At 50.3% G+C, this 16383-nt stretch overlaps 1 protein-coding gene across 2 annotated transcripts in view; it reads left to right on the top strand.

The window, feature by feature from the left end:
- The window catches only part of CSAD (cysteine sulfinic acid decarboxylase), a 77447-nt gene that overhangs the window by 44136 nt on the left and 16928 nt on the right, over positions 1-16383 (top strand). For both annotated transcript variants that reach the window (XM_073662935.1, XM_073662936.1), the window contains exon 12: positions 15015-15096. In XM_073662935.1, the coding sequence (XP_073519036.1) occupies positions 15015-15096 (82 nt within the window). The remainder of the gene's footprint in view (positions 1-15014; positions 15097-16383) is intronic.

Raw genomic sequence — 16383 nt, forward strand, 5'->3', positions numbered from 1 at the left:
ACGCTCCTAGCCTGTTCCCCCCGCCTTCTAGGGGCCGATTACCTAGACCCGCTCCTGTATCTTGTCTGTCCTGTCTGAACACGCTCCTAGCCTGTTCCTCCCGCCTTCTAGGGGCCGTATTCCCAGACCCGCTCCTGTATCCCGCTGCAGTGTCGGTCTCTTCCGTACACTCAGTTCCAGTCTGAACTCTCTCCTATCCTTTACCTGTTTTGCCTCTATGTCCGTTCCTTTCCTTTTTCTGCAGAGTCTGAACTCGTACCTTACTCCCGCTTGTTGTCTCTGTATTCCCGTTTGTGAGTTTGTGGTCCACTCGCTGCTTCACTGCGGGTGCCCTGTGGGTGTCTGGCTCTGCCTTTCCCTTCCTGTCTGTTCCGTGTGAACAGAGCCCTGTCCGTCCTGCTCTGACTCCTTGCTCACTGCTCCGGCAGCCTTGCTCCGCTCTGACCCTTTTGCTCACTGCTCCGGCAGCCTTGCTCCGCTCTGACCCTTTTGCTCACTGCTCCGGCAGCCTTGCTCCGCTCTGACCCTTTTGCTCACTGCTCCGGCAGTCTCGCTCCGCTCTTATCCTTTTGCTCACTGCTCCGGCAGTCTTGCTCTGACTCCTTGCTCACTGCTCCAGGCGGTCTCGTCCTGCTCTGACTCCTTGCTCACTGCTCCGGCAGTCTCGCTCAGCTCTGACCCTTTGCTCACTGCTCCTGGCGGTCTCGTCCTGCTCTGCTCTTGTTCACCGCTCCAGGCGGTCTCGTCTTGCTCTGCTCTTGCTCACCGCTCCAGGCGGTCTCGTCCTGCTCTGCTCTTGCTTACCGCTCCAGGCGGTCTCGTCCTGCTCTGCTCTTGCTCACCGCTCCAGGCGGTCTCGTCCTGCTCTGCTCTTGCTCACCGCTCCAGGCGGTCTCGTCCTGCTCTGCTCTTGCTCACCGCTCCACGCGGTCTCGTCCTGCTCTGCTCTTGCTCACCGCTCCAGGCGGTCTCGTCCTGCTCTGCTCTTGCTCACCGCTCCAGGCGGTCTCGTCCTGCTCTGCTCTTGCTCACCGCTCCAGGCGGTCTCGTCCTGCTCTGCTCTTGCTCACCGCTCCAGGTGGTCTCGTCCTGCTCTGCTCTTGCTCACCGCTCCAGGCGGTCTCTTCCTGCTCTGCTCTTGCTCACCGCTCCAGGCGGTCTCGTCCTGCTCTGCTCTTGCTCACCGCTCCAGGCGGTCTCGTCCTGCCCTGCTCTTGCTCACCGCTCCAGGCGGTCTCGTCCTGCCCTGCTCTCGCTCACCTCTCTGGGCGGCCTCACTCTGCTGTGTTTGTCCGCCACTTCTGTGGTTCTGTTCCAGAGTCCCAGTGTGTACTGGGTCCTATCCCGCCTGTGTTCCTACCTGCTAGTGCCTTCCTGTCTGCACTGTAGCCGTGCTTGCCTGTACCCCCCTGCCTGCATACCCGCCTGCCTGCATACCAGTCGTGCCTGCCTATTCCCACCAGTCTGTGTGCCAGCCTACCCAGTCTGTTCCTGTATTCCCGTGTGGGTCAACAGCCGTGTCCGGGGTCTGTCCTGGAGTAGCACCTGGTCCCTCTGCTCGGTTCCTCCTTGGTGCACTGGCGTCGTATGCCGTCGTGCGACCCTGGTCGGATCGGGTGAATACCTAGTTACGCCCCTCCAGGCATTCACTCTCCGGCACGGTCCAGTGGAATCACACGCACACGCCGCTCAGCCCGGGCGTGTGCATTACAGCATGCTCAGGCCATGGTTCCCGTTGAGCCCCACGGCCTTCGCTCTCTGAGACGTTTTCCAGCGAATACATGCATTAAAAATAAATAAATACAATTTTTTTTTCTCTAGCTGAGTTCCTGGCTAATTACGCACCCGTCCAGATGGATCTATCTGCTCTCGTTCCTGCGGATCCGCCACGTTACTATGGGGATCCAAGACAAAGTCGTGCATTTGTGGAGCAATGCATGCTACACTTCAAGTTCTACCCTCTATGTTTTCCCACCGATCGGGTTAAGGTGGCATTCATTATGTCTAACCTAGCGGGTGATGCCTTGGAATGGATCAACCCCCTATGGGAGACACAGGATCCTATCGTCCTGGACATAATGGCCTTCCTGGTGGCCTTTCTAATGGTCTTCGATGATCCTAACCCGGAGGCTCCTGCTGAAGCTTCACTTCCCAATATCCCGGAGCAGCCCCGATGGGTAATGTGTGTGGGTAGCGCAATAGTCCTCCAGCCCAATGAGACTACTGCCCACCCAGAATCCTCACAGGGTGACTACGCTCTCCGGAATACTTCTCCCAACCTCAAAAGGCAGTCCAGACGTGCTAGACGTAGAGGCAAGCCGTCACGCCAGGGTCTGTCCTCCCTGAGACCTCCTGACCCCAACCTTGAAGTCCCTACTGAAGCTTCATCTCCCTGTATCCCGGAGAAGCCCCAACGGGTAATGTGCGTGGGTAGTGCACCAGTTCTCCTGCCCGAAGAGACTACTGCCCATCCAGACTCCACACAGGAGAACTTCCTGCACCCGGCATCAGATGCTTCACCCACTTTAACCGGTGTGCATGTCCAAGGATGCTCCGAAGCTGTGATTACCTCAGAGTCTGTGCACCTCTACTACCTGGCGGACGACCCCCAGTTGCCTCCTGAATCCTCCGGGATACCACTTGATGACAAATGGAGAGAGACTTCTCTACACCTGGTACTCGATACTTTGTCCGCTCCGTCCTGTGAGCCTGACAATGGGTACCCCAAAGTGGTAGATACCCCCGAGTCTCTACACCCCTCCGATCAGGCGGAGGACCTCCAGTTGTCTCCAGAACCCTTCGGGGTGCTACCTGGTAGCGAAAGGACAGAGACTCTCTTATACTCTGTACCTGATACCTCGCTCGCTTCGTCCAGTGAGTCCAACCTAGTGTACTCTGAAGCAGAGGTTACCCATGAGTCTCTACACCCCTCCGACCAGACGGAGGACCTCCAGTTGTCTCCGGAACCCTTCGGGGTGCTACCTGGTAGCGAAACTACAGAGACTCTACTATACTCTGTACCTGATACCTCGCTCGCTTCGTCCAGTGAGTCCAACCTAGTGTACTCTGAAGCAGAGGTTACCCCCGAGTCTCTACACCCCTCCGACCGGGCGGAGGACCTCCAGTTGTCTCCAGAACCCTTCGGGGTGCCACCTGGTGGTGAATGGACAGAGACTTTCCTATACTTGGTACCCGATACCTCGCCTGCTTCGTCCAGTGAGTCCGACCTAGTGTACTCTGAAGCAGATGTTTTCTCCGAGCCTCTGCACTCTTCTGACCTGGCGGAGGACCTCCAGTTGTTTCCTGAATCCTCCGGGGTACCACCAGATAACAAAGAGACAGTGATTTTTCCTCATCCTGTACCTGATAACCCGTCTAATTCTTCCTGTGAGCTTGACAAGATGTACCTCGAAGCAGAGTTTACCCCCAAGTCTCTGCTCCCCTCCAACCCGGTGGAGGACTTCCAGTTGTCTCCTGTACCCTCTGGGGTGCCACCTGAAAATATGTGGAGAGAGACTTCCTTGTGTGCTGTTCCTGGTACTCCACCCGTTTCGTCTGTTGCTGAGGATGGCTGGATAGGAGGTAGCATCCTAGCTAACCAGATGAGACCAGTTTTTCCTGTGGACAGTGGGAGTGATCTCCTTAAAGTGAAGGATTGGCCCTCGAATTCCCTGCGGAAGATTCTGGCAGGCCTGAAGAAGAGGGGGCTTAAGGGGGGGGGGTACTGTAACATACCTGGCGGCGCCCTTGCATGGTGGTCCATCTCCCACTGTGCAAGAGCGCGCACTTGATCTCCAGTCCAGAATGTCTCTCTGGCTTCCCTCCATGCTGTCTGTTTGTGTCTGTTTCTGCTGCTTAAGGGCGGCGCCCGATCACTTCCTGCTTTTTGTACCTGCTGTGGGTCACACCCCTTGTGCGTCCTCAGCCTATTGCTGTCTGTCACCTGGTATATAACCCAGCTGCTCCAATCAATCCCTGCCTGAGCATTGTGCTTCATTCAGTGTGTGCTTGCACTCTGAAGGTGCCAGGTCCCGTTCTGTGTTTCTCTTGTCTGCCTATCATGGAGGCTGTATTTCCAGGCCTGTCTGAACACGCTCCTAGCCTGTTCCTCCCGCCTTCTAGGGGCCAATTACCTAGACCCGCTCCTGTATCTTGTCTGTCCTGTCTGAACACGCTCCTAGCCTGTTCCTCCCGCCTTCTAGGGGCTGATTACCTAGACCCGCTCCTGTATCTTGTCTGTCCTGTCTGAACACGCTCCTAGCCTGTTCCCCCCGCCTTCTAGGGGCCGATTACCTAGACCCGCTCCTGTATCTTGTCTGTCCTGTCTGAACACGCTCCTAGCCTGTTCCTCCCGCCTTCTAGGGGCCGTATTCCCAGACCCGCTCCTGTATCCCGCTGCAGTGTCGGTCTCTTCCGTACACTCAGTTCCAGTCTGAACTCTCTCCTATCCTTTACCTGTTTTGCCTCTATGTCCGTTCCTTTCCTTTTTCTGCAGAGTCTGAACTCGTACCTTACTCCTGCTTGTTGTCTCTGTACTCCCGTTTGTGAGTTTGTGGTCCACTCGCTGCTTCACTGCGGGTGCCCTGTGGGTGTCTGGCTCTGCCTTTCCCTTCCTGTCTGTTCCGTGTGAACAGAGCCCTGTCCGTCCTGCTCTGACTCCTTGCTCACTGCTCCGGCAGCCTTGCTCCGCTCTGACCCTTTTGCTCACTGCTCCGGCAGCCTTGCTCCGCTCTGACCCTTTTGCTCACTGCTCCGGCAGCATTGCTCCGCTCTGACCCTTTTGCTCACTGCTCCGGCAGTCTCGCTCCGCTCTTATCCTTTTGCTCACTGCTCCGGCAGTCTTGCTCTGACTCCTTGCTCACTGCTCCAGGCGGTCTCGTCCTGCTCTGACTCCTTGCTCACTGCTCCGGCAGTCTCGCTCAGCTCTGACCCTTTGCTCACCGCTCCTGGCGGTCTCGTCCTGCTCTGCTCTTGCTCACCGCTCCAGGCGGTCTCGTCCTGCTCTGCTCTTGCTCACCGCTCCAGGCGGTCTCGTCCTGCTCTGCTCTTGCTCACCGCTTCAGGCGGTCTCGTCCTGCTCTGCTCTTGCTTACCGCTCCAGGTGGTCTCGTCCTGCTCTGCTCTTGCTCACCGCTCCAGCCGGTCTCGTCCTGCTCTGCTCTTGCTCACCGCTCCAGGCGGTCTCGTCCTGCTTTGCTCTTGCTCACTGCTCCAGGCGGTCTCGTCCTGCTCTGCTCTTGCTCACCGCTCCAGGCGGTCTCGTCCTGCTCTGCTCTTGCTTACCGCTCCAGGCGGTCTCGTCCTGCTCTGCTCTTGCTCACCGCTCCAGGCGGTCTCGTCCTGCTCTGCTCTTGCTCACCGCTCCAGGCGGTCTCGTCCTGCTCTGCTCTTGCTCACCGCTCCAGGCGGTCTCGTCCTGCTCTGCTCTTGCTTACCGCTCCAGGCGGTCTCGTCCTGCTCTGCTCTTGCTCACCGCTCCAGGCGGTCTCGTCCTGCTCTGCTCTTGCTCACCGCTCCAGGCGGTCTCGTCCTGCTCTGCTCTTGCTCACCGCTCCAGGCAGTCTCGTCCTGCTCTGCTCTTGCTCACCGCTCCAGGCGGTCTCGTCCTGCTCTGCTCTTGCTCACCGCTCCAGGCGGTCTCGTCCTGCTCTGCTCTTGCTCACCGCTCCAGGCGGTCACGTCCTGCTCTGCTCTTGCTCACCGCTCCAGGCGGTCTCGTCCTGCCCTGCTCTTGCTCACCGCTCCAGGCGGTCTCGTCCTGCCCTGCTCTTGATCACCGCTCCGGGCGGTCTCGTCCTGCCCTGCTCTCGCTCACCTCTCTGGGCGGCCTCACTCTGCTGTGTTTGTCCGCCACTTCTGTGGTTCTGTTCCAGAGTCCCAGTGAGTACTGGGTCCTATCCCGCCTGTGTTCCTACCTGCTAGTGCCTTCCTGTCTGCACTCTAGCCGTGCTTGCCTGTACCCCCCTGCCTGCATACCCGCCTGCCTGCATACCAGTCGTGCCTGCCTATTCCCACCAGTCTGTGTGCCAGCCTAACCAGTCTGTTCCTGTATTCCCCTGTGTGGGTCAACAGCCGTGTCCGGGGTCTGTCCTGGAGTAGCACCTGGTCCCTCTGCTCGGTTCCTCCTTGGTGCACTGGCGTCGTATGCCGTCGTGCGACCCTGGTCGGATCGGGTGAATACCTAGTTACGCCCCTCCAGGCATTCACTCTCCGGCACGGTCCAGTGTAATCACACGCACACGCCGCTCAGCCCGGGCGTGTGCATTACACGCATAATAAAATAGTTGTGCTTTAAGCCATTTTTCTGTCATAGCTGCAGTAAGACTATCAGGTATGGAGGGTGTAAAAAGGAAGGAACTCTTGGGGGACCTGGGAGAGATCAATGGGAAGGCCCTGCTGCCCATCCTCCAAATTGTAAATGTAATTTTAACATTTTACTACCTTATCTGGCCATGTTGTGTGTGAGACATGATCAGACACATCCTGTTTCATTTATGAAAAAGGGACTGTGAAAGTCACAAAGCCTATTTTTACAAGGCCATCAGGTGGCCCTTACTATTGTTAGAGGGCCAGCAGTTGTCCCTCACTATTGTTAGAGGGCTATCAGCCAGCTATGCTTTGTTGTTCCCATTATTAAGGAGTGGGTCTCCTATACTGTTATTGCGTATGCAGTGAACGCAAGGGCTGCCAAAAATTTGGACGCACTCCAATACCCCTTTGAAGAGACGTAGAGGAGGACCTCATTAAAAAATTGTTCTTATTATTAAGGAGTTGGTCTCTTATAGTGGTAATGCCCATGCAGTGACGGCAAGGGCTGCCAAAAAATTGGACGCACTCCAATACCCCTTTGAAGAGACATAGAGGAGGGCTTTAGTAAAAAAAAATGTTCCCATTATAAAGGAGTGGGTCTCCTATACTGTTATTGCGTATGCAGTGACTGCAAGGGCTGCTAAAAGTTTGGACGCACTCCAATACCCCTTTGAAGAGAGGTAGAGGAGAGCCTCATTAAAAAAATTGTTCCCATTATTAAGGAGTGGGTCTCCTATAGTGGTAATGCCCATGCAGTGACTGCAAGGGCTGCCAAAAAATTGGACACACTCCAATATCCCTTTGAAGAGACGTAGAGGAGGGCCTTATTAAAAAAAATGTTCCCATTATTAAGGAGTGGATTTCCTACACTGGTAATGCCCATGAACTAAGTGCATGGGCTGAAAAATATTTACCCCTGGGGGGTATACATGAACATACTGTATAACATACAGAATGTTAAAAGTAGGCCTCGAAAAAAAATTCCTACAGGCATCATAAACACCCTTAAAAAAATGATGTGGGTGTTGCATCACGGTCACCTTGGTGATACAGTGGTGGAGGATGAGTAGTAGGACGAGGACAACAGAAAATAGACAAAATCAGGAAACGTATACCCATGTCTGGGTGTGAAGAGGAGCATGGGAATTGACCCCACAAAAAAACCCAATTGATTTGACTTTATGTTCCGCTTCTATCATCCGGTGGTGTTGAGAAGTCTGGCCAAATCCAGCCCTTGTTCATTTTGATAAGAGTTAGCCTGTCAACATTTTTAGTTGACAGGCGGATGCGCGTATCAGTTATAATACCCCATGCGGCACTAAAAACCCGCTCTGACAAAACGCTAGCGGCAGGACAGACCAGGACCTCAGAGGCGTAGAGAGCCAGTTCATGTCACGTGTCCAGCTTGGATACCCAATAGTTGTAAGGCACAGAGGAATCACAGAGGATGTTGGTACAGTTGGCAAGGTAGTCCTTCAGCATCTTCTAAAACTTTTCCCTCCTTGTCAGAGTACCCCACGCATCAGGGTCTGTGCGCTGGGAGGGTCGGAGAAAACTGTTCCACACCTTTGACAGTGTTCCCCTGCCTCTGCTGCATAGTATTTGTGTCTCCCTTGCCTGTACTCCTTGGTTGTCCAACGAACTGTGACCGCCAGCGTTTTCAGATGGGAAATTTTTTAATAATTTCTCAACAAGGGCCTTCTGGTACTGCAATATTCTATTAGATCTCTCCGCCACAGTAAGGAGAGATAGAAAGTTCTCCTTGTAGCATGGGTCTAGAAGTGTAACCAACCAGTAATTGCTGTCAGCCAAAATGTGTACAACATGAGGATCACGGGAAAGGCAGCTGAACATAAAGTCAGCCATGTGTGCCAGACTGCCACCAGCCAAGTCTTCCCTGTCCTGACCAAGAGGACAACTGTCCATGCTTTCCTCCTCCTGGTCCTCCTCCTCGTTCTCCCTCTCCTCAGGCCAACCACGCTGAACAGACGGTATGACTGTAGTGTGGGTAGTACCGTCTGTAGCGCAGGAAAACAGCTCCTCCTCATCTTCCTCCTCCTCCTCATTATCGCCCAATCCGCATTGAGATGAGATGAGGCTGGGCTGTGTGGCATCAGCCTGTATGGTTCCTTGCTCCATCTCATCGTGCTGCGCCTGCAAAGCCTCCTCTTTAATTGTGAGCAGTGAGTGTTTCAGTAGACAGAGAATCGGGATGGTGACGCTAATTTTGGAGTCATCGCCGCTCACCATCTTGGTGGAGTCCTCAACGTTTTGGAGGACGGCACAGATGTCAGACATCCATCAATCACTCATCAGCTCTTATGTGCGGAGGCTGACCTGAATACCGATGGTAATCAACAACTGCTCTCTGCTACTCACAAATCCTTCCCAACATATGCAATGGTGAGTTTCAATGCGTGGTGATATCGCACACTAGTCGGTGAGCTGGAAGCTGCAAATGCTGCTGAAACACAGTGAGGGTGGCGGAAGCTGTAGTTGACTTTCGGAAATGGGCACACACATAGTGTACTTTCACAAGCAGATAAGGCAAATCCGGGTACGTTTTGAGAAACCACTGAACCACTAGGTTGAGCACATGGGCCAGGCATGGTACATGTGCGAGCTCGCCTAGCTTCAGAGCCGTCATCAGGTTCCGGCCATTGTCACACACGACCATGCTGGACTGTAGGTTCAGCGGTGACAGCCACAGGTATGCCTGCTCTGTTACAGCTTTCAACAACTCTGCAGCGGTGTGCAGTTTGTCCCCTAAGCACATTAGCTTCAGCACATCCGGTTGCCGCATGGACGAGGCAGTGCTGCAGTGCTTCCAGCTTCCGACTGATGTGGTCATTTCAGAGACGGAGGCTGAAGAGGAGGAGGAGGAGGTGGAGGAGCTGTAGAATATGGGAGCGACCCTGATTGACCCAGGGCCGCAATTCTTGGCGTCGAGAGGACGTGTTTCGTCCCAGGGTCCAACTGGGTCCCGCCTTCCTTCCACTATATTAACCAAGTGTGACGTCAGCGAAATGTACTGTCCCTGGCCACAAGTACCGAGGGATGGCCACCGCCATGAGGTTGCGGAAAGATTCCATCTCCACGAGCCTAAAAGGCAACATTTCAAGTGCAAGCATTCAAGAAATGTAGCAGTTTAGAGCTGTAGACTGTGGGTGGTTGGCTGCGTATTTGCTCTTGCGTTCAAAGCACTGGGATAGGGAAAACTGAACGCTGCACTGGGACAAGGACGTGGTTGCTGATGGTAGTGGTTGCGAGAGTGCAATGACAGGTGCAGGGCGGGAAGCATCTTCGCCTGCGCCATGGACAGGGGATTGGCATGCACGCACAACAGTGGAACAGGCAGTGGTGTCACCCCCAGACACTGTTCCTGGACCCTGGCATTCGGCTCAATTAGTCCAATGCTTTGCTGTCATGTGCCTGAGCATGCTGGTGGTGGTCAGGCTGGTAGATTTGCTGCCCCTGCTAATGCTGCATAGCAGATGTTGCAAATGGCCTTTTTGGGGTTATCTGGACAGTCTTTAAAAAAGAGCCAGACTCTGGAAGACCTAACAGTTGAACTGGCAACTTCCTTCGTGTTGGTGTTCTGCTGAACAGTTGCCTGCCTTGTGTCTGTGGCCACCCCACTGCTTGTTCCTGCCTGTTGTGGTGCTACGCCTCCCTCACCCTCTGTGCTGCTGTCCTTGCTATGCATGTCACATTGCCAGGTTGTGTCAGTGACTTCATTGTCCACCACCTCGTCATCCACGTATGCAGCCTGGGCCTCGTCCTGACTTGCTGGCAATTGTGTCTCATCATCATCATCATCCACCTCTTGCGACAGTAATTGCACTTTCCCACCGTCGCCTTTGTGTGACCGTGGCTGCTCAAATATTTGGGCATTGCTGCTTGTGATCTCCTCTTGCCCCGCTTGAAGCAGGCCGGGCGAGAGGCCCGACTCTATAAATGGAAACATGAACAACTCTTTGGAGTGTCCAAGTGTGGGATCACTTGTCTCCAGGCACTCGGCATAGTGGGAGGAAGGGGGATCAGGGTGAGGAATATGTGGTCCAGACTCACGCGGCTACTGAGACTGGACCGTGTGGAAGACAGGGTGGTGGTGGTGGCAAACTGACTGGAAGCATTATCTGCTATCCAACCACAACCTTTTCACACTGCTCTGGCTTCAATAGTTGTGTTCTAAGGCCCCCTAGAAATTGGGACAGGAAGGTAGTTCGACATGCTGTGTGTTTATTGTGCTCCCTCAGCAGGCACAGTTTCATCTTGCCCATGGCCTCGGCCTCTGTGTGCACCATCAGCATCACGTCCATTTCCCCGTCCCTTGCCACGCGCCTTGCCCATTTTAAATGGAGTGTAAGATTTGTCACGCTCCAAAAAATGTCACGATTATTACTGCAGTAATATGGGATCACGTCTGATGACCACGGTTTTAGGCAGTGGCCTATTCGTATGATATTGGTCAGAGACCAAGTGTGAATAGGTTTGAACAGGACACAACTGGCAGACTTTAATGGAGTGTAATATCTGGCACGCTTCCCAAAAAATTCTGAATTATTAGCACAGTAATATCTGATCCCGTCTGATGACCACGGTTTTAGGCAGTGGCCTCATAGATGTGGTTTTGGTCAGCGACTGAGTGTGAATAAGTTGAACAACACACAACTGGCAGACTTTAACTGGAGTGTAATATTTGGCACGCTCCAAAAAATGTGACGATTATTACCGCCGTAATATGGGATCACGTCTGATGACCATGGTTTTAGGCAGTGGCGTTAGAGATATGGTATTGGTCAGCGAATGAGTGTGAATAGGTTGAACAACACACAACTGGCAGACTTTAACTGGAGTGTAATATTTGGCACGCTCCAAAAAATGTCACGATTATTACCGCAGTAATATCAGATCACGTCTGATGATGGACAAGTTTCTCTGCTTCCACAATATAGCAATGCGAATAAAATCAAAAAAATCTGGCTGTATTCTGCTAACAAGCAAATGGAGCAGTAAAATGGTGTACTGTATTGCTTTTTAAGCAAATAATCAGGATTAAGAGCAAAAAAAAATTAGCCCTGATATCTAGGGCTATGGATATCTGTAACAGCAGCAGACAGAACATGCAATAGACCCTATTCTGCTGTATACACTCTCCACAAACTCTGCCTGCCTACCTTCTGCTATCACCAGTAATAAATATATGCATCTGAATTACTCCTTAGAAGGACTGTTAGTTTAGATTAATATTGCTGTGGAATACCTGACTAAATCAACCATCAATTCTCTCCCTCACTCAGCTGCAGCTCTCCCTACTCTGCCTGTCTGAAGGGTAGACTGTGACGAGCATAGGGTCACTGAGTCTGATATAGACCCAACATGGCTGCGGTATTACAGTGAGTGGCAGGCAATCCCTGCATGTTTATTCGGTTAAAACAGCGTCAAACATGCGAGACGGGGACTCAAGCTCCTGCTCGAACATCCCGGAAGTACTCGCCGAGCATCTCTAGCAGTGAGATGCTCGGGCGAGTACCGAGCATTTGCAAACACGCTCGCTCATCACTAATTGAGACCCAATATCCCTTATCTTCAGATTTCAAGATGCCTTGCACACAGTCAAAGCACACAGTGCCAGAGGCAGCAAAACAACCCCAAAACATCTTTGAACCTCCACCATATTTAACTGTAGATACTATGTTCTTTTCTTTTTTAGGCCTCATTCCGTTTTTTGGTAAAAAGTAGAATGATGTGCTTTACCAAAAAGCTTTATCTGCTCTCATCTGTCCAGAATAATTTTGGCTTAATCACTTACATTTTTGCAAACTGTAGTCTAGATTTTTTATGCCTCTGTGTCAGCAGTGGAGTCCTCCTTGGTGTCCTGCCATAGTGTTTCGTTTAATTCAAATTCAATTCGACGGTTAGTTCACGCTGACACTAATGTACCCTGAGCCTGCAGGACAGCTTGAATTTCTTTGGAACTTGATTGGGGCTGCTTATCCACCGTCCGGATTATCCTGCGTTGCAACCTTTCAGAAATTTTTCTCTGCCATCCATGTCCAAGGACATTAGCTACAGCGCCATGGGTTGTAAACTTCTTGATTATGTTGCGCACTGTGGACAAAGGATCATCAAAATCTCTGGAGATCGACTTGTAACCTTGAGATTGTTGATATTGTACAACAATTTTGGTTCTCAAGTCCTCAGACCGTTCTCTTCTCCTCATTCTGTAGTCCGTGGTTAGTGTGGCACACAGACACACAATGCAAAGATTGAGTCAACTTCTCCTCTTTTTGTCTGATTTCAGATGTGATTTTCATATTGCCCACACCTTTTACTTGCAACAGGGGAGTTTGAACAAGCATCACATGCTTGAAACAAAGTTGTTTATCTACAATTTTGGGAAGGTGCCAACAATTTTATCCAGCCTATTTTTGGAGTTTTGTGTGAAATTGTGTCCAATTTGCCTTTTTTTCTAAGTTTTTTTGTGTTGTTCCAATACATAGTTACATAGGTTGAAAAAAGACCTACAGTAGGTCCATCCAGTTAAACCTTTCTCCACCAATTACACAATTTGTCAGATAAAGGAAATAAACATATGTAATTGCAATAATTTTCTGGGGGAAATACTTCCAGAAAATGAAGTATTTCTCCCACGGTCAATATTACTATTTGCGTCACTTAAATGGCACTTTTAATACTATGGAGGCACAGGGAACGTTATTACTATCTGGAGGAAACCCACACAATGACAGGGAGAACATACTCCATGGTGGGATTTGAACCCAAGAGACAAGCGCTGCAAGGCTAAAGTGCTAACCACCTGAGCCACCGTTCTGTCCAAATATGAACCATTGTGGGGAAGAAGAAAAGATCTTCTAATCCCTTCAATACGATTTATAGGTTTTTATCAATATGGGTTATTTAGATACGTATATACTTACTTTCAATTGAGGGGTGCACTTATTAATATGTTCACTGCTTGATTAATGGAGAGATATTTCTGACTCTAATGTCTCTCCTATAAAAATCCACTTGGAGAGACGGTTATTTTAAAACATAACAAATATGCACTTGGTCACTTTCATAATAGTTTCTGTAGGCTATGATATTTTTAATAAGAATCCAATAATAGGTATTTATTATAATTAGTAACCCCTCTTAAAGAAATCTGTCATGTGTTTTTTGTTATGTGATCTAAGAGCACCATGATGTATGTAACACTGGTGGGTATGGACCCAGTGCGCCACGGGCCGGGCTTATCCTGGAGGAGCGTGACTAAGCTACTACCTGGTGTTCACTAGAGCATCTGGTGGTACGGTTAGGCATGGTCGCGGTTAGTCGCCAGGTGACACTCCAGGGCAGTCTCGGGACTGCGGCACCTGACCAAAGAGTTAGAGGCACGGGTAAGCGGTAAGGGAGGGGCAAGACAGAGGCAAAGTCAGACTGTCCAAGGTCGGAGCAGGCAGCACAGGATCAGAAAACGTAACTGAGGTCAGGAGCGGAGAGGTCAGGCAGGACGGGTAAACAGGCCGGGTCATTAATGGAAAACAGATACAGGAGGTTGCATGCGCATAGACTAGCAGAGCAGAAACCATGCTTGAGCAAGGGGTGGAGAGAGGAGCTGCCTTAAATAGAGCCTGCTCAAATGTGATAGGCTAGGGAGCCAAGTCTCTGCAGGACACAGCAGGGTTGAATTCCTGCAGAGACCGGCCACGCCCCCCTAAGGCCAGATGGAACCACCATGCTTTAGTAGCATTGCAAAGGAGTGCAGCAGGAAACAAACCTCAGCAAACTGACCTGATGCGAAGAGATGCTTCGCATTGACCATGGTGAGTAGGGCGGTGCTGCGGAGGCAAGCGAGTTACTAGCGTGACAATATAATCGAAGAAGGCCTGATTTCAGTGATTTGTCACTTATTGGGCTGTGTTTTGCAGTTTAAATACAATCAGTGATTTATCAGCAGGAGATTATCAGTACAGGACAACGGCCTTGTGCATCCTAGTCCAATCTCACCCCTAGAGCTAATTAGTAGCTCTGTCACTGTACAATGTACGCAGAAATCTGTGGCATGGGCAAGGTTAACAAATGAGCTCTGCTATATCTGCAGCAGAGAAAATTGCAATTCTATCATAATTGCTGCACCCTGTAAACTAAGTGACACACCGCTGGAATCAGGGTTTCTGTGCTTACATCAAACTGCTGTCAGATTACATGGCAAAACCTGCTGACGGATTCCCTTTAATCCCAGTCTGGTTCTAGTGGTATGTGATGGATGGCTCTCATTGTGGATGACATGGGCACAACTCCTGTGCCCAGACATCTCTGTGACGTACATGTACGTCTTGATGTGGTAAATTACTCCCAATCAGAATGTACATATGTGTCCATTTACAGCGAGGGGCATGCCTATGCAATCAGAATACGGTATTAATCTGACAACAGAATATGGAACCAAACTTGCATGACCGATGAGCCTGGAGATTGACTGCTGCGGTCACATGCCGTATACAGGACGTACGGTGGCTGCAGCCATGTCAGCAAAGACTGACTGGGAGCAGAAACAGCATGGCTTCATTAGGTACGTAATGCTCGCTTTGTTATTTTAATGCAAATCAAGCCTTTGGTATATATTTTTATGAAACCAGACAACCCATTTAAGCATTATATCCTAATTCTATATAATTTCTCTTTCTTTATTTCAGGGCAGATTCTGTGACATGGAATCCTCACAAATTATTAGGTGTTGGCTTGCAATGTTCAGCTTTTCTTCTGCGGGATACAACTGTGAGTATATTTCTAATCTGCAGACAAGGATATATATATATATATATAATTGGAGTTACAGAGGTACCATACACATCTATTATGGCTCAGTACAACATGGATTTGTAACACAGGCAAGTGAATACTAGTGTAGGTGAATTTAATTTGACTTATTATTACATCCTAATTTCAAGAATCAAAAAGTGTGACTCTTGCTTACAAATAGATTGTTCATGTATTTCACCCATATACATAAAGTTTACAATATTTTATACAATAAGCTGGTGGAACGTCTTATGCTTTATTCACATTAGTCATTTTCTTCTCATCCGCAAAAAGCATTCCTTTTTTAACAGTATGCTGGATCCGTTTCTGATATGCAAAAAAAAAAAACAGATGGAGGTTTATGAAGATTCTCTTAGTAACCAGTCAGTGAAAAAAGGACAGCACATGAACAAACACTGATTGGCTGCCACCCATTTAAAGGGAATTTGTCAATCAATTCATTCTGCCCACACCAGGAGTAACATGAATCAGAGCTTTGCTGCACAATTGCAGCCACATATTTATTTCTCTGCAACACTCCGGTATTTTAGAGAACATATAGTTTGAAGAACCGGCCCGAGACAAAACATCTTTTTGCTCTAATTGATTGACAGGTTTCTCAAGGTGTACACACATGGGAGAGACCGGTCTATCAATTAGAACAGTCCTGGCAGAAACCGGCCGTGGGTGGCGCCGGACTAATCTCGTCTGTTCCATTTGTCCTCGGCCGGATCTTCAAACTATGTTTTCTCAGAAATCCCTGAGCGTTTCAGATGAATACTTACCTTAACCTCTCAATGACATATGATGTACATGTACATCCCTGACTTTGATGCAGGCTCGCACGCCAAGCCCGCATCCTTCCCGGGAGATGGCTGATTTAATCAGTCATCATGTGCCTTTAAACAGGCTGTTAACCTGTGGCATTTAACACATGCCAGCATTTCCACGTGCCCATCGGCGTGCCTTGATGTGATCCTGGGTTGCAATGACAGCCGTGAGTCTGCTAAGGACCTTCGTGCTCGTCATCACAATTCTCCTGAGAAAGCCAGCATTTAGCTACTGTGCATAGGAGATCGTGATTTTAGCTATACATAGTGAGGAAGACCTGCTATGTACAGCACAAGCGATCAGACGATCACAGCTTCAAGTCCCCTAAGGGGACTACTAAATACAGTAGAAAAAAAAGTTTTTAAATATGAAAAAAAGGGGAAAAAAACCCCACAAAAGTTTATAAATTTATATCACCCCCCCCCTTTTGCC

This window comes from Phyllobates terribilis, unplaced genomic scaffold, assembly GCF_046119375.1.
Source record: "Phyllobates terribilis strain yellow unplaced genomic scaffold, ASM4611937v1 Scaffold_2__4_contigs__length_985480577, whole genome shotgun sequence".
Taxonomy (NCBI): Eukaryota; Metazoa; Chordata; class Amphibia; order Anura; family Dendrobatidae; genus Phyllobates; species Phyllobates terribilis.